General features: G+C 47.1%; 1 protein-coding gene across 2 annotated transcripts in view; it reads left to right on the top strand.

Moving 5' to 3' along the window:
- LIPC (lipase C, hepatic type) overlaps nucleotides 1-18,097 on the top strand; it is a 151,213-nt gene that overhangs the window by 108,510 nt on the left and 24,606 nt on the right. For both annotated transcript variants that reach the window (XM_047738415.1, XM_047738416.1), the window contains 3 exons: nucleotides 12,681-12,868; nucleotides 16,953-17,135; nucleotides 17,725-17,842. In XM_047738415.1, the coding sequence (XP_047594371.1) occupies nucleotides 12,681-12,868; nucleotides 16,953-17,135; nucleotides 17,725-17,842 (489 nt within the window). The remainder of the gene's footprint in view (nucleotides 1-12,680; nucleotides 12,869-16,952; nucleotides 17,136-17,724; nucleotides 17,843-18,097) is intronic.

Raw genomic sequence — 18,097 nt, forward strand, 5'->3', positions numbered from 1 at the left:
CTAGACGTACAGAGGAGAGGAAGAGAAATGGGATTCTGGGCCTGGTTTGGTTTTTTTTTAGCCCCTTGGGCCAGTCTCTGAACCACTCCTTATTTCTTCCTCGGGAAGTGAACCCACAGATGATGGGAACAGCTGTGATGCTGACCCCAGGGCCTGGGGAGTCTCAGAGGAGAGACAGTCTCAGAAAATCTGAAGGGCCTGAAGTGCGTGCCACAGCCATAACCTCAAGTTCTATAAGCATAGAGGTGACCACACTGGCCACACACGGGCCCGTCCTCCTTCCACACTCCCTAGTCCTTCTCTTCCCCACGGAACGAGCTTTTGATCAGAATCCCCAAGATGCGCTGGGGAACGGGTGACACTCCCTACCCACGGGATTCCTCTGCCTGCTTCACGCCAGCCACCCTACAGCTGAGCAGAGAGCTCCTCTATTCTTCTACCATCAAAATGTTGACCAAGCCGTACGACCACTGTCTACTTACATACTTCCACCAGAAGTCCACGAGTTTCTTGAAAACATAGCTGTCTTATTCACGATTGTATCTACACTGTTAAGCCAGCCCTGCTACATAGTAAGTGCTCACTCGATGTGCGGTAAAATGAAAGAATGGTAGTTCGTCAGTCTCTAAGATCATACCCAATGACTGGCTCTCTCAGCCCTGAGCCACAACACAGGGAAGCCCCAAGGAGGCTCAGGGTTGGGGTCCAGCTCATTTTGTCATCAGGTAGGTGGCCCCCAAGCGCCTGCACGTTCTCCAGCTCACATTCCCCACCCATGGCTTATTTTTACCTTAAAGAGTAATCTTGGGGTTGTTTGGCCAAGTTAATGCTTAGTGCTTTCTTTGTGCTGCAACCATTTACCTTGGCAAAGCGTCAGCTTTCAGCACAGGAGAGACTCTCTGGGAGAAACAGAGACAGGAACCCCAGGTTGCACTACTCCGACTCTTCTCCTTCTGAAACCTGGCTTCACAAATACTTTTCTCTCTGCCATCTTTTACTTGTTGCAACTCAGAGATGGGACAGTCTTTGGACTCACACATCCTAGACCCAGAAGGACCCTAGGATCTTCTCCCAATCCCTCAGTTTTCCAGATGTGGAAAGGGAGAAAAGCCAGGTCTAGAGTCTCAGTCCAACTGACTAAAAGAGCCAAGGACGTCTCACTGTACTACTATGGAGACCTCAGAGCTGGCTGCTCCAAACTCCTCATTTTCCAGATGAGGAAACTGAGGCCCAGAAAGTTTGATGACTCGCTCAAGGTCAACAAGGATAAGTGAACAGGAAACTAGGACCTCGTAGACATCTGCCAACAAGTTACACCCAAGAGCCAGATATGAGGGACACAATTCTGAGCATCTAACGCCACGTTGTCTATAAAAACAGATACCATGGACCCAAACGAGAACATGTTCAGTTGTTTGCCTCATGTGAAATGCCTCCACTTTAGGCTCTGGACCCTCTTCAAAGTTGACATGTAAATGCAATTCAACCCCACCATTCTCTCGACCACAGAGCACAAGTCGAAGGCTGATTCGAACAACCTCATGGCCAGCAACTGTCCTGTGGAACTGAAGGCCTTGCAAAGGGGGCTGGTGGGTCTGAGCCGGTGCCGAACTTCCAGAAGCACCAGGGAGATTCCCTCGGCACGAGGCCTCTCTCAGCTACCTCCTGTGTGACCTTAGTCAAGACACTTACCACTCCAAGACCTACGTTTCCTTTTGGAATAGCACCTACTCATAGGGGTGTCATGAGGCCTGGATGAAATAAGGTGTTCTGAGTTACTAGCAAAAAGTTAATGATAGCCACATAAGCAGCCTCTCACCCTGCCTCGCTGATTCCACCCACTCCCCAGTTCCCCCATCATTGCCTTTAATGAGAACATTCCAGGTCTTATGGGGTTCTCTGGGTTGGTAATAATTGCAGCTGACACCCTGTGAGGGACTTACTTGTAAAATTGCTTCAACTCCCGTGTCAGAAAAATGATCTCACCATTTAAACAAGTGACCCCACGCCAGGTCGTTCATCCTAGTGGAAATAATTCTCTGAAAGGAAAAGCTCACTGCATGGAGTTCACTGCAGCTCTGCTTACAAAGGTTAAAAAATTGGAAACATACTGCTTGTCCCAGATAGGGGAATGGATATATAAATTATGAAACATCCCCCCCATGGAATATTACTCAGCCTTTAAAAATGAGGAGTGTGAACACTGTAGGAATATGGAGAGAGGTTTATTACATAATGTGAAATGAAAGAAGCAGAAAGCAATCATATCCGTGTGGTTGCATGGAAAATGTATTTGCTTCTGGATACAGAATAGAAGCATGGGAAAATAAAAAGTCAATCCACTAGGATGATGAGAATGTGAGTATATTTTTTGGAATTTTGTTTTCTGCTCTTGCCCTGCTTTTGAGCAAGAAATACCTTTTATAAAGAATAGGGAAGAAGGGGCACCTGGGTGGCTCAGTGGGTTAAGCCTCTGCCTTTGGCTCAGGTCATGATCCCAGGGTCCTGGGATCGAGCCCCGCATCGGGCTCTCTGCTTGGCGGAGAGTCTGCTTCCCCCCCTCTCTGTCTCTGCCTGCCTCTCTGCCTACTTGTTATCTCTATCTGTCAAATGAATAAATAAAAATCTTTAAAAAAAAAAAAAGAGATAAAAAAAATTTAGGGCGCCTGGGTGGCTCAGTGGGTTAAGCCTCTGCCTTTGGCTCAGGTCATGATCTCGGGGTCTTGGGATCAAGTCCCGCATTGGGCTCTCTGCTCGGTGGAGAGCCTGCTTCCCCCTCTCTCTCTGCCTGCTGCTCTGCCTACTTGTGATCTCATTCTCTCTCTCTCTGTCAAATTTTTAAAAAAAGAAAAGAAAGAAAGAAAGAATAGGGAAGAACACCTGATACTCCAGCAACAACTGAGCTGAGAGCAACTTTCCTTGGTGGAACAATGCCTGGCCCAGAGTAGGCACTTGGGAAATGATAAAGAGAAGAGTGAATGAATAAACTAGAGTTAACAGGGTACCCCCCCACCTCAACAGCAGCACCGACGCCGTGCCACTGGGAAGCCAAAGCAGACCAGAAGGATTGGTGTTCTCTTTTTCCATTCAAACTCCTGGCCAGAGGTCTGTTTGGAAAATCCATCGTGAGTCTGCCCTTTCCATGGAGCTGAGAAGAAGACGGATCTCAGCAGGCACAAAGTAAGATAAGGTATTAGAAGGCTTAGCAGAGGATATGCACAGAGTAAACACAGAAGTAGACCACCTGTATGGCCATTAGTAGTGCACAGAGGCAGAGCCCGACGAAGAGACCGACGGCCTGAGTCTCCACTGAAGAGATGCGGGATCCCCGCCCACTGACAGTCCCAGTGTGCTTGTCTCTGTGAGGTGGGGGGCTCTGGGCTGGGGTAAGACTCAAGTACTCCTAGAGCCCTTGACTGGGATACCATCCAACAATGCCCTAAGCCCCACAATTAGAGTTAAGGTCCTCTGCCCCTACCCCTCCTTCTGTTCCCATCACTTGGCCATTGTGTAGGTCACGTCAAAGACAGAGGGATAAGGGGAAATGAAGACCAAAGTCGGGAGCTAGGCAGTCATCATCCATCCAAATAAAACTTTGCAACAAGAACATGATTCGGTTAACCTATTAAAATAGCACGGCAACCTGATTTTAAACCAAGACCCACCATTCCAAGGGCTGTGGAAAGACCTGTGACTGTCCAGTTCCTGGGTAGCTTCCCCTGGCCTGACTTTAGTCAGACACCAACATCGCAGCCCCTGGGCTGTGTAAGAATTCCAGTGCTACCTCTGTGGCAGAAGGAAAAGACATCTAGTCCAGGGGTGCCTGGCCCGCTCAGTTGGAGCACAATGTGACTCTTCTTCTTGGGATTGTGGTTCAAGTCCCACACTGGGCATAAATATTACTTTAAAAAAAAAAAAAAGAAGAAGAACAACAACAACAGAAAAACCCAAAGACCTCTAGTCTGAAGATGAGACTGGCAAACAACAGCTATGACAGGTGTTTGTTGGTGGGGGGAGGGGGGGTCATGGGACTTGTAGTTTTCTTACTCTGGTCACCTCAGTTGTTTGGGACAACTTCCCATAGACAAGAGGATGCCGCAGCAACTCTTTTCCCTGACTCAAGCCACACGTCCTCCTTGACATCCAGGGGCCTTACTTGGAGGGATCAGCCTTTGTGAGGAACAGGACGTGAGCCCTCTGAGCTTTACACCAGGGACAGGAACAGAGTCCCCAAAACCTGGCAGGGATACGGGTTGGGACTCCTCTCCTGCAGCAGAGTAGGAAGACACTGGCTTAAATGTTGGGGGAGCTGAGTTTTTCTGATTCTGCCATTAACTAGATACTGGTTTGGTACATATCAGTTGGCCTGTCTGGGTCCCAGTTTCACTTGTAAAATAAGGAAGATGGACTCGATTATTATTACCAATAAGAGGTCCCTGGTCATGGTTGGGGGGTGGGCAAAGGGCATCCCTGAGCTATATTCAATCAACTTGTAAAGGAAGATTGTATCACACAACACAACTAAAGGTCAAGTTTCTATACTTTTCGCTGGAATTCTATCTGCTTGGTGTGGTAGCACTGATTCTCTCCAGGGCTTAGAAGAGTAGACTGCCGGTGTTATCCGGATCCTTACTTAATAAGAGCAAGAAAATGAATTATTCCTCACTAAATGCAAGTTGTTGATGATGCATAGAAAGAGAATGAAAAGCAGGCAGTCACCAGGCTGGATGCGAAGACCCTGCACAGTCTCCGGGTCCCTTTCATCCCTAACCCCCTGGCCAGATGATTTGCTTTCCCAAGGAGGGCCTCCCCACGCACCACTGCTCATGCCTGGCCTGGAGGACCTTGGAAGGGCCTTCCAGGTATGCCGAGAGGGGAAGCAGGCTCCCTGTTGAGCAGAGTGCCTGATGATGCAGGGCTTGATCCTAGGACCCTGGGATCATGACCTGAGCTGAAGGCAGAGGCTTTAACCCACTGAGCCACCCAGGCATCCCTGGGATGCAACCTTCTAAGTTGGGCCCCTTGAACTTAGTGTAATGCATTTTAGATGCACGCCTGCTCCGTGTTTGCATGTATTGGAAATTTGTTCCCTTTTACTGTGGAGTGGCATTCCGTGGCCTATCTCCTGTATGTCTTTATTCATTTACCAGTTGATGGGTATTTGGGTTGTTAATAGTTTGTGGCTACTGTGAATAAAGCTGCTGTGAACACTTGCATCATTGTGTGGACATATGTTTGAATTCCTCTTGGGCAACCTCCGAGGCGTGGACTTGCTGAGCCTGTGGAACATTAACCTCTGTAAGAAATTGCCAGATAATTCTGCAAAGTGGTTGCAGCGTTTTGCAATCCTGCCAGCCGTGCATGGAAAGTTCTAGCTCTTCCACACCCTCACCTGCCCTGGGTGCTGGCAGTCTTTTTCATTTTAGACATTTCAGAGGGGGGGAGGTGGTATCTCGTTGAGGTTTAAATTTGCATTTCCTTCCTGAATAATGATGTTGAGCATCTTTTCATGTTCTTATGTTCTATTTGTATATCTTTTTATATGATGTAGCTGTTTAAATCTCTTGCCTATTTTATAATTGGGTTGTCTTTTTATACTTGAGGTGTAAGTATATATTTATATATTCTGGATAAAAGTCCTTTGCCGGTTATACGTATTTTGAATATTTTCTCCCAGTCTGGCTTGGCTTTTCATTTACTCAGTAGAATCTTTCAAAGATCAGATGCATTTAATTTTTCTAATTTCTCCTTCATGATTGGTGCTCTCAGTGTCCTAAAAAAAAAAAAAAATCCTTGCTATCCTTGATGTCATTAAGATTTTCTCCTGTTTTCTTCTAGACCTTTTTATGACTTTTGTTTCTAAATTTAGGGTGGTGATCCACTTCAGGATAATGGTCATCCCTCCATCAAATTTTTTATGGCAAACTGTCATGGTAGTGAGCATTTACATAGCACACACTACATGCCTGGCACTATTACAGAATTTATCAATACTAACGCATCAAACCTTCACCATAATTCTCTAAGGTAGTAAGTACTATTACTATCTCCATCTTACAGATGATATGATAGAAAATGTAGACACAGAGGTTAATTTGCCCAAGATCGCATGAGTAGTTAGAGCTAGAAATGAACCTGGAACGCCAGCCACATGGCTCCTGGTCTGGGTACCTGACCAGCACACTCCACAGCTCCCTGCTGTACTGATTGAAGTTTTAATAAATGCAATACCAGACCTAGGTTCTGCTTGTGTGGAGCTTACCACCAAATAGGGGAGCTAGATATTTATGTCATGTCTATTCGAATAAAAAATTACAACTGTGAAATCACCTAGGAGAACAAATAATAGGGAGATGTGACCAAGTGAGGAAACTGGGAGAAATTTCCACAGAGGAAATGAAGACTAAATTTAGATTTGGAGAAAGAGTGATGGTAGCCAGGCAGATAAAACACAACAGCAGAGCATGTCAGGCCAGGGGGCTACAGGGGAAAGACCAGGCAGGAAGGTATATCGTACACTGGGTGTCGGATTAAAAACTCTCAGCATAATCACCAACAGGGATGGCAATTTTTATCATCTTATCTCTCTCCACTTACTTACCCCATTGCCCTTGAACTAGAGTAGCCAACTCATCTTGGTGTGACAAGACAGTTGGTCACCCTATCTTGAACCTGTTCAGTGCAGAATGTGTGCATGACCTTGGAACCACTTTAGGGAAGCAAGCACCATTATCCCCAGAGGATTCCAGTACACATGGAAAACTTTTCTGAATGGCACACTCTTTCATAATCAGATTTTCTGAAAGAAAAAAAAAATTCACTCTGATTCTTACCAGAGTTGCAGGGGAGCACAGCCTAAGAGGAAAGTTTGGGGTGGAGGGTGCCTGGGTTCTTCAGTTGGTTAAGTGTCTGCCTCTTGATCTCAGCTCAGATCTTGATCTCAGGGTCATGAGTTCAGGCCCCACACTGGGGCAAAGACAGAAAGAAAGAAAGAAAGCTTGGAAGAAAAAAAACTCTCCAACAAGAGAACATAGCCTTTAATTACTTCCCTGAATCTCCAAGGAGAAAATGATTGTAGTTTCAGGCTATAAGATGGCTAGCAAAATCAGGCCAAAGTAGATAAAGAAAACAGAATAAATATGACTTGTGAAAATAGCTGTCCTTCCAATTCTTACCTCATCATCTTATTTCACAACAAAATGGTGACAGGCAAAATTCAAGATTCATTCAAGATTCAAGATTCAAGGGGCGCCTAGGTGGCTCAGTGGGTTAAGCCGCTGCCTTCGGCTCAGGTCATGATCTCAGGGTCCTGGGATCGAGTCCCGCGTCGGGCTCTCTGCTCAGTGGGGAGCCTGCTTCCCTCTCTCTCTCTGCCTGCCTCTCTACTTGTGATCTCTGTCAAACAAATAAATAAAATCTTTAAAAAAAAAAAAAGATTCAAGATTCAAGAGAAGCATTCTTCACTACAGCCTTGGACAGAATCTGCTTATCACCAAAGATCAGCAAGAGCTAAGAGCTGAATTTCTAAAGGCCCAGCAATGACTACATTCTTATTTAAGTTTTTCCATCCTGCCATCATCCTAGAAATTCTGAAGTCAGTGCTGTGCATGTACAAATTGCAGGCCTGACCACAAGAGCCAGGGAAGAGCTGTGGCTACATTTATTTCATAGGTTCCTTCCATTACATGACTGAGGAATGGGGGGCTGTTCAGAGTAATCATGACATTGTGATCTTCCAGAGGACTCCTCTCAGCAGTCTCAGGTCTGGGACTATTTTCAGGAGTGCCTGTTAGCGACGTTCCAAAGTTAACAAATCACACACACACACACACACTCACACACAGGTTAGCAATTTAAATAATGAATATGAAGATATTTCACAAACCACTATGTGAGGGGCATATTAATACCTGTGGCTTCCGTGTTACACACTCGTGTCCTCAGCACCGGCCTCAGGAGGGGTTCAACAAACAGGAACAGAGCAGAAGCACCCAACCCAGGCATTACAGGCAGAAGACAGAATGACTGACTCCCATCGAGGCCTTCTACAGCAGAATCCCTGGTTCCCTCCTGTGCCAGCTCAGCTCCCTGCAGTCACCACCTAATGATGTCCTTACCCAAAAGAAAATGAAATAATTTGTCCCTGTATGAAACATTAGGAATCCTCAAACCTGGGGGCTGACTTAGGAATGGAGAAATCACTTGCCACAAGGAATCTCATATCAGAAATGCAGTGGCTGCACCCAGCCTCTGCTTCCAACTGATTTCGAGGAAGTTTCGTTGCCCCAGGAACTTGCTGTCACGCAGAGGGCAACCTCAAACCTCCTTCAAACGTCAAGCCACTTTCCAGGTTACAGGGGGTGTCTCCCTCCAAGGAACCGACCTTTTACCTTTGATAGTCCCCCTTTCAAAACCACAGCCTCATCCCCAGATTCTTATCGCTGGTGGGTCCTTACCTCTTCTAAAGACTTGAGAAAATAACAATTGTAGAAGACACCCCTAGAGAAGGAGCTACTCCTCGGGAATACGATTGGAACACATCCCACCCTCCCCCACCCCTACCCCCACGCCTGCACCGCTCATAACAGAATCATTGGGTTTTCTCACAACTTGCTCACAGAGTTGCTGTGAGGTTTCAATGAGTCAGTAAAAAGAAGACTATTGGAAAAGTGCCTGGCACAGAGAAAATGCTCAATAAATATTCGCTTAAAAAGTGCAGAAAATCAATTTGGACATATATGCATACATAAAGAGATACGCACAAGATCACACCTACGGAGCTAATGTTTCTACTTTCGAAAATCTGTACTAAGAAAATGCTCATAGATTTTCCAGATGAAGATTTATGTATAAAGATGGTCATCAGGGCGTTGTTGTAATAGAAAAAAAAGAAACCCAAAACAACCACATGTCCAACAATAACAGAGTAAGTACAAAAATGATACCACTTTTCAAAAGCATGCTTTTGAAGAATTTGTAATGCTGTAAGAAAATTATCATGACAGGTAAAGAGGGATATGAAACCATTCACATAATATGATTTCAATTTTAGATACTCCAAATAAATATCTATGGAATGTCATAATAAGAGATTAGAAGGAAATACTCCAAATATTACTTGTGTTTCTGTCTCAGTAGTGAGATTCTTTATTCATTTCCAGCATTTTTCAAATTCTAGATACATATACAAGAGTGTGTATTAATTCTGCAAGTAAAATATAAAACAGTTAAAAAGCTATTTAAAAAAAAAAAAAAAAAGGTGCATGAGATTCTAGACCAGGCCAGTGGCAGGGAACAGAAAAGATAATCCTGAGGTTGATCCCTCAGTATGTGGTGACTCTTGAAGGTCACCAAGGGGACAGAGAGACTATTCCAGAACTACTGGAAACTTTCTAGCTTGAGCAACAGCATGGACAAATGATGGTGTTTTGCATCACAATAGGAAATGTAGAGAGAAAGGAAGAAGAATGGGTTGGGAAAAAAGAAAATCCATTCCATTTGGCCTCACTGGGTTTGCAGTACCAAAAGGATCCCCTGGTAGAGGGGCTCAGAGAGTTGGCTACATGTGGGGCTAAAGCCTGGGAAAGAAAGATTTTGGTATACATGTGGGTATGGGCAACAGCCATGTGTCCCTGGCGCCATGGCTTGGCTGAGAATGCTCCATTCTCCGCGTTCTGTGAAGGGCAACCAGACTGCTCCCACAGAGGCTCTGACACTTGGGCTCTGGAGCCCAATTCCTTCCTGCCACCCAACATGGGACCTGAAGTGACCCCTGCCTCCCTTTGTCCATCACAGAGACCACTGCTAGATGGTAGTGAAGAGCCTCACACACACTCACCGTGACTTACATGCTGTTTGGCACTGTGGCTGCCGCTTCCATGAGCACTCACAGTCAACATAAAACTTGCTACCACATACTTTGTATGAATAGTGTTCAAGACCAGGCTTCACCCAGTGGCCTCTTTTCACAATAACGCATAGGGAAACCGTCTCAGGCTTCCGGACCAGGAAACTGTGAGCAACTGGACACCACGAACCCTACAACAGCTCCTGTTTCCCTCTCTGGCTTGGCCAATAAGGAGCTCAGAATAAAAGCTGTGGCCCATCTTCAGCAACATTGGAGGATCACATCGTGTGGACTCTGGGGCGCTCATCTGTTAGCATTTCGGTCTTTGTTTTACTGCCCTTATTTTCTCTTTGTCCCAATTTCTTCCACTATGAATCTTTGTGAACTTCTTAAAGTCTAAGATTTTCTCCCATGTCACACTCACCCATTGATTCTGTCTCTAGCTCCTGGAGTTGCACAAGAGAATTCTAGGCCCCCTTCCCCATAGCAGCCCCTTTGAGGCCCATGTCCTCCACTAAATCTGATTCTTTTGAGGTACCAGAGCCTCACTTTCTTCAAAAGTTTGTCCTAGACATGAGCTCCTCAAGAATCTTTCATCCTTCTAGACTCAGTTGATGCCCCATCTTCCCTTGGTGTCTTCTCTAGGCCCTATTTAGGCGTTCCCTCCACAGCAGCACCCACAGCAACCACACTGGTTCTCATATCTGCCTCTCCCACTGGACCATGGTTGTGCTCTGCACCTCCAAACAGTACCTAGCCAGCCAGAGACATAATATAATAATATATGCTTCATAAGTTTCTGTGGAGGAAATGAATGAATGAATGTATGTACATAGAAACATAACTTCCTCTCTCCTCTACATGCTAAAAGAAAGCTAAGCCCCCAGGGAGAACAGGGAGAGCCCAGTTCCTTTCTGCTCTCTGTGGGCCTTTCTACATGACAACTGCTTTTCCACAGCACTCTCCCTAACAGCCTTGAGGCCCTAGGCACCAGTGTGAGAACTTACTCTCCCAGCTAAATCCAGAGTAAATACACATAAGACAGAATTGGTCCTGTGAGGGCAACTGGGATAAATTTTCGCAGAAAGAAAGGATTTCACAGATCAAAAATGCAAAATGCCACATGCTCCAACTAGCACTTATTTTAACAACAGAGCCTTACATAGGTGCTAATTACGTGTCGGGAATTGTTCTGAGCTCTTTACAAATATCTTATTTAATCTTTGTAACAACTTCATGAGACAGGTACTATTTCTATCCCCATTTCATTTTCATATATAATCTTCTCAACACTGGCGTCAGCTATCCTACAACGAAGGAAGATATAGCTAATTCCGTCACTAAATAAAAGAAAATTAGTTATATTTACTTCATGCCAGTGCATGAATGGTTGACAAATCAAATCTTTGCCTTTGATGTGAGACCTGGATGCCAAAAAATACATCACTGACTAAGCATTTATTGACCACCCCCCCACCCCCGCCACCAGCACTGCCCTCCACGAGCTCACAGTCTGGAGAAAACAGTGCACACCTAAACAAATTAATTACCAGGCCCCATGACAAGCACATTAGAAGCAAGGACCCAATATAGCACTGGCGGCAAAAGGAAGTAATGATCTCTGGCTAGATGAGAAGGCTTCCTCTAGGGTGTAATGTCTGAGTTCCATTTTAATGGATGGCCCAGGGCTCACCAGGAAGCAACAGAGACAGAAGAAGGGGAAAGAGAAGGCCGAGGTAGGGGAACTGTTGACCGTGGGGAGCAGGAGGGGAAGAGCTGAGGAATAAGGGGTTATCACTGGGGTGGTGGCTTTGGCTGCGACATCACGAAGCTCAAAGTCACTAAAGGATCTGATGGTCATTCCCATTCTAGGAAGCTTCTTTGAGCTGCAGCATGAGGGAGGATGTCAAGACCAGACAGAGAGAGAGAGACATTTTAGGGGGCTGTTGCAATCAACCAAGCAAGAAACAATGTGCACCTGAGCAATATTCTAGGATAATCAGGAACCCGAAGCTTGGGAAGGCTGGTGGGAAGGCTGGTATAGGAGAGCAAGGTGACACCCAGCTTTTACTTAGAAGACCAGGAGTGCAGCCAGCAAAACGGGGAGCATAAGCTGGGAGCCCCATGGCAGGGATGAGGACAATCTTGGGCAGCCTCTAAGCTTGGGAAAGCCAAACTAGGCAGAAGACATTTTCTTAATAATCACAGAGCAGTTATTCAGATCCTCATTCACATCTTCTTTTAATAAAATATGATGCATTTCATTCTGTCATCATAGTGAAAAATCATTGCCCTTTGCTGGAAATTAATAACCTTTCAAATTAATAACCTTTCGGTAGGAAAATTGGTTTCATTAATACCTCCCCTTGCACTTTGTAGGTTCGTCATCTCTCTATCCTGCTGTCCCCTGAAGCCAAAAGCCCAAGACTTATTGTTTGAGAAGCCTGAGTGACTTTATGCTCAGAAGGAAGGAATGATCGGGATCCTTAGTAATTAGGCTCACTTGAGTTCACTGCCCAAAAATGCTGGTATGTCCCTCTGCCCCCAGAGAGCCCGCCTCTGGGCTGGAAGGGAGGATGAGGGCATCGTCCCCAGCTCTTGGCCTGAGCCCCCTCTGCCTCTGTGCTGGGTTCTCGTAGGTCAGTCTTCATCATCTCCCAGGGGAGAAATGGCCATTCTGCTGCACATGCCCTCTGAGGTTCCCCAAAGCTACGGTTCGTGCCTGCCTCCAGCACCTCCCAGTAACCTCGCTAGCTGGAGCTTGGGCTATCCCAGAGCTGCCAGAGGTGGAACAGATGCCAGGCTAAGCATTGTCTCCAATCTTACATTCCAGAGCCAGTTGGAAGAAGATCGAGAGTGGTTGAAACAAAGGAAGCACTGCAGGAGACAGAGACCAGATTCCTGCTTTTTAAAGAAGAAACAGATAAAGGCTGTCAGATTCGGCTGAATCACCCGGACACATTAGAGCAGTGCGGCTTCAACTCCTCTCTGCCCCTGGTGATGATAATCCACGGGTGGTCGGTAGGAAATGCTGACATGCCTTTTTTTCTCTCTGCATTTACATTTTCGGCTTTTCTCCCTCGTGTGTCCAATTTTAATAAAAAGATAGAGAGCCAGTGATAACAGCTTCATGCATAATATTTGTAAAGCACATTCTAATTTTCCAAGTACTTCCCCACACAGGATCTCATTGATTATCTCAATCCCATGAATAAGCAGGATAGGGAAAGTATAATTATCTCCACTATTCAGATAATAAAATGTGGCTCAAGGAGGTCACACAGCACATGAGGGGCCGAAAGTGATTGCAGACCATGCAGGTAAATCTGCCTGTTTCACGAGAGGAGATAGGAAGCCAGAAGACATAGTCTCCCAATGAAATATTGTAACTATAAGCTTTAAATGCAGCTCCAAATAACAGAAACTTAATTGACAATAGTTCAAATGAAACAAATTTGTTTCCATTTCACACAATAGCCTAGAGATATGTAATCCAAAACTGGATAAATGACTTTGGTCAATGATGTCCTCAGGGACGCAGCTCATTTCCCACTACGCTGCCATTCTTTGAGTACCGCCTTTATCCTTATAGTCCAAGATGGCAGCCAGAGCATCAGCCATCGTATCTTTATTCCAGGTAGCACTATGAATAAAAGGTATACACAACAGTCAAAGAACATGGTTATTTTATTTTATTTTTTTTAAAGATTTTATTTATTTATTTGACAGAGAGAAATCACAAGTAAGCAGAGAGGCAGGCAGAGAGAGAGGAGGAAGCAGGCTCCCTGCTGAGCAGAAAGCCCGATGTGGGGCTCGAACCCAGGACCTGGGATCATGACCTGAGCCGAAGGCAGCGGCTTAACCCACTGAGCCACCCAGGCGCCCCAGAACATGGTTTTTTTAAAAACAGCTATATTGATATGTAATTCACATACCATTTAAACTCATCCATCCATTTAAAGTGTACAGTTCAACGTCTTTTGGTATAAAAGATAGTTTTTTAGGTTAGCCACCCAGAAGCATCTGTAAAATGCTTCCAGTTATATCCATGAGCCATACCTAGATAGAAAGATGACTGAGACATGTAGCCTCTTAGAGAAAGTGTAGCCTTTTAGGGATGCTAAAAACCCTGGACGAAGGGGAGAAAGAATATTGTGGGCAATGATTGAAATGAAACTAAGCAAGGACTTTTCTCCAAGAGGAAATTCTGCCTCCCTGGCTCCCAACCAACCCACAATTTGAAGCTTGGTTCACGACTTGAAACCTCCAGAGATTTGGTGATCTATTTCATGACTTGGAAACCTTTCCCTGCCATCTACTTGAAAAACACTCTTGAAACCCTCATCTATCCTACTGTAGAAAGCTAAATAAGCCCATCTACCTACCTGCCACTCTTTCAACATTGATTCACTGAAAGCCTGCTATGTGCAGCTCATAGCCTTCCCATGTACAATACAGGCCCCGCACCTGGTCTTATGTTGTAATGGGGAGCCACATGATGTCACAGGGGTAGAGCCACGAGATGGGGTGCTTGCCACTGCTGGGGGGAAAACAGAGACACCTGTAGCCTGCTAGCAGCTTCCGCCTAGGACTTAAAGGGCTCCCAAGCTAGGGAAGTTGGGGATTCCACACACCCCAGGGTCAGCAGTGAAGGTGGTGGTGTCTTTCCTGCCCCTAAAGAAGGGACCTAACATGGACTGATGCCCTGCTACAGGTTAGGCCCTTTTCATTATACGTCAACCCGTTTAATCCCCACGCCTTCCTCCAAGGTGGGCTAGTATCTCCTAGAAGAAGAAAGTGTGCTCAGAAAGGTCGAGCAACTACCATAGTCACACAGCCAAAAGTGGACAAAGATTCAAACCCAGAACCCTCACACTCCAAGCTCACACTCTCGAAGACTCCCTTTGTCAGAGGGGTCCAATTGGGCCCCGTTCCTAGCAGGCTTCGGCCTGCAATCCTCACTGCGGCTCTCTCCCGCTGGCCTAGGAGCTCAATCCGTGTTTCTCTAAGACAAACAGAATAGGACACAGAGCGCAGAACGCTAAGAAGATGAAACCTCTTTTAAAGGAAACTAAAGATCAGCCATGGAAAGCTCTCCTGTGGGAACCCTGGGGGAGGATAGGGGTTAGAAGGAGGCCAGTCACGGTAGAGAAGAGTATCCCATTTCTCAACTGCTTTAGCCAAATGGACTTTCCTTACAAGAAAAAAGAAAGAAGGCAGGAAGGAGGGAATGTATCAAGAGGACAGGTTTGGGGACCGGCAGAGTTAGAAGGCAGAGGCACCAAGTCCGATGTCTGCACACAACGGAGTTAGCTCTCCCCACCCTCTCACCACCACCCCCCCGCCATGCTCTCCCCTCAGACCCTGACCCCTTCACCCTCCCTGCCTCCACTGACACCCCTTGCCTCTACTCACACCTTGTGCTCCCCTCACCTTTCCCTGTCTCCTCACCCTCTCTGCCCCTCCTCACCCTCCCTACCTTCCTCCACTCCCCACTTCACCTTTCCCTACTTTGTCCTCACCTTCCCTGCCTCCTCTGACTCTCCCTGTCTCCCCCTTACCTCTCTCTGCCCCCCACTTCAACTCCAGCAACCCCCAGCTGTTGGTAGCTCCTTCCACTCCCCTGTGCTTTCTCTCCTCTTGGCCTTGGCTCAGCCTGTGCCTTCTGCCTGGAGTGTTCTTCTCCCTCTTCTGCTGAACAGTAGCCATTACACAGTAGGTGCTCCAAAAATATTTGTGAGCTGAATTCATGACTAAATCAGTATCTTGTTCACAAATGGACCACGAAGACAGGACCATTACCAGGGTCCTTTTCCAGAATGAACGCTTCATTCTGAAAATGCAGAAGGGCCTAGAACTACTCTCACCAGTGAGAGGAACAGCAGCAGCTGCCTCACTGGGTCACTAACTCTGAAGGTAACTGCACATCACTAACATTTACTGAGTGCTTGTTGCATGCCGGGCGCTGTTCTAAATGCTTCCTAGCGACTGAATGATCTCTTCACAGCAGTCCTGGAGAAAGGCCACTACTGCTAGCCCCACTTTCCAGATGGGGAAAGTGGTGCACAGAAAGGTTAATGAAAGCTAACTAATTGGGAGAGTCGAGACTTGAATCCAAGGGGCTCTATCCACCTGGAAGGCACTGGGTGCATGTTCATAAGTGGTCAGTGGTCAGTGGCCAGTGCCTCTGACCCCAAGTGACCTGCCATGTCATCTGCATTGCTCTCCAGCCTGGAGAGCAGTCTTGAGGCACACCAGACTCTTCTCCCCGCCGGACATCCCTTAGGGCCCTCTCTTGAGGGGCCTCTGCACATGCGCTTCCTTCTGCCTGGACCCCCCCTAGACTCCCTGCCCCACAGTCACCAGCCCGTCCTTATTTCCGTAAGTGAGCTCCTATTCATCCCTGCAGACACCAATGTCATCGTTCCATGAATCAGGCGTGCCCTGCAAGTCGGTTCTCGAACAAAGGGCATACACAGAAAGATTCTCCATACACATGGATTGAGCTCCTGCTATGTTCCAACTCATGGGGCTTTGTTCCCTCAAAAGCGAGCAGATGCAGTGGGCAGGAGGAGAGCAAAGGAGCTGGGATTCGGAGCTGTGGCCTAGCTGGCCTCCTGGAGCGGGGAGGGGTTAGAGCTGAGCCTCAAAGGGTAGGTCAGCTTTCAGCTCCTGATTACATAGACTTTTCCATTATTTTAAGGTTCAGAAACTCTTAAAATAGGGGCATGTTACGAGAATGGTTCTCGGTTGGAGGCCAGGGGTGGCCCCCAGGGGACATGTGGCAAAGCGCAGAGACATTTTTGGTTTTCACAACTTGTGGGGGAGAGTGCTGCTGACACCCGCTTCATGGAGACCAGACATGCCGCTAGATAGCCTATGGTGCACGAACAGCCCCGTGACAGAAAGTATCTGGCCTAAAATGTCCATAGTGCCAAGGTCGAGAAACCCCACATTAAGCCCTTTCTTTTGGAAAGAAGGACCCAGCCTTCATTAGCCAAGAGTTGGGGAAGAAAAAAAAGAGAGAAAGATGAGACTAGTACAGTGCCCCCCACCCTGGGTCCCCTTCTGGTTAAGCTGATGACTTTGTGTCCCACCCCCACAGCTGGACGGCTTCCTGGAAAACTGGATCTGGCAGATGGTCGCCGCCCTGAAGTCTCAACTGGCCCAGACTGTGAACGTGGGGCTGGCCGACTGGCTCACCCTGGCCTACCACCACTACACCGTGGCTGTCCGCAATACCCGCCTCGTGGGCCAGGAGGTGGCAGCTCTCATCCAGTGGCTGGAGGCAAGGCCTACCCTGACCTCCCTTCCTCTCCTCCCCTCTCCCCTCCCCTCCCCTCCTCACCTTTCTCCCCACCGGGACTGAGAGACTTAAGCCAGTCTCGTAAGCATCCCAGACAGGAGAACCATTCCACGAAGCTTGGAGGAATGGGATGGCACAGGTGGAGATGGGACATTGGGGCTCCCTCAGACGTCATGCTTGAACCCCTATTTTGCAGAACTGTCTTCCCTCCCCCTCCTCCATCCACCACCTCTTTCATCCTCACTCCCTTGGATGTGCTAGCGGATCTGAACACACCCATGTACCATCAAACCCTAAGAAATGAACCGGAGCACCATGTAGGGCATTCATATCCTAGTAAAGACAGGCAGGGTGGGGATGGGGACCAACATCACCAGGCGGGGCCCCAGGTAGCTGAGTCTGAAAGGTGGGTGCCAGCAAGGTGAGAAACCAGTCTGGCTCAGGAGGCTAAATTAAGCATCTCCTCTGCCACCGGGGGCCAAGAACAAGGGGGACCCCGAGAACGAGCTGGACCCATACAAGGTTTCTGTCCAGCAGCTCTCCCACTAACCATCTTGCCTCTGTCTTCCAGGAATCTGCTCAGTTTTCTCGGAGCAATGTTCATCTAATTGGGTACAGCCTGGGTGCCCATGTCTCAGGATTTGCTGGCAGTTACATGGGCAGAAAGCACAAGATTGGGAGAATTACAGGTAACCGTGCCCATAACCAATGACAGCATGGGGGTGTGGGGCAGGACCCGCTTCCCTAACAATCCTGGAATTACAATGCACCCAGCCTCCTTCACACTGCTGCAAGCATGACTGCTGTCCTAGACTGCTGTCCCTCAAGAATTCAGAGTAAATCACAGCCCCAACTCCTATTGCCTTTCCTCCAATGGGTGCCTCTCATAGTCATGCGAAAGAGGACCTGAAAAGTAGACTTTCTAAACACTTTTTACCAGGAAA

The sequence above is a fragment of the Lutra lutra genome, chromosome 7, assembly GCF_902655055.1.
Source record: "Lutra lutra chromosome 7, mLutLut1.2, whole genome shotgun sequence".
Taxonomy (NCBI): Eukaryota; Metazoa; Chordata; class Mammalia; order Carnivora; family Mustelidae; genus Lutra; species Lutra lutra.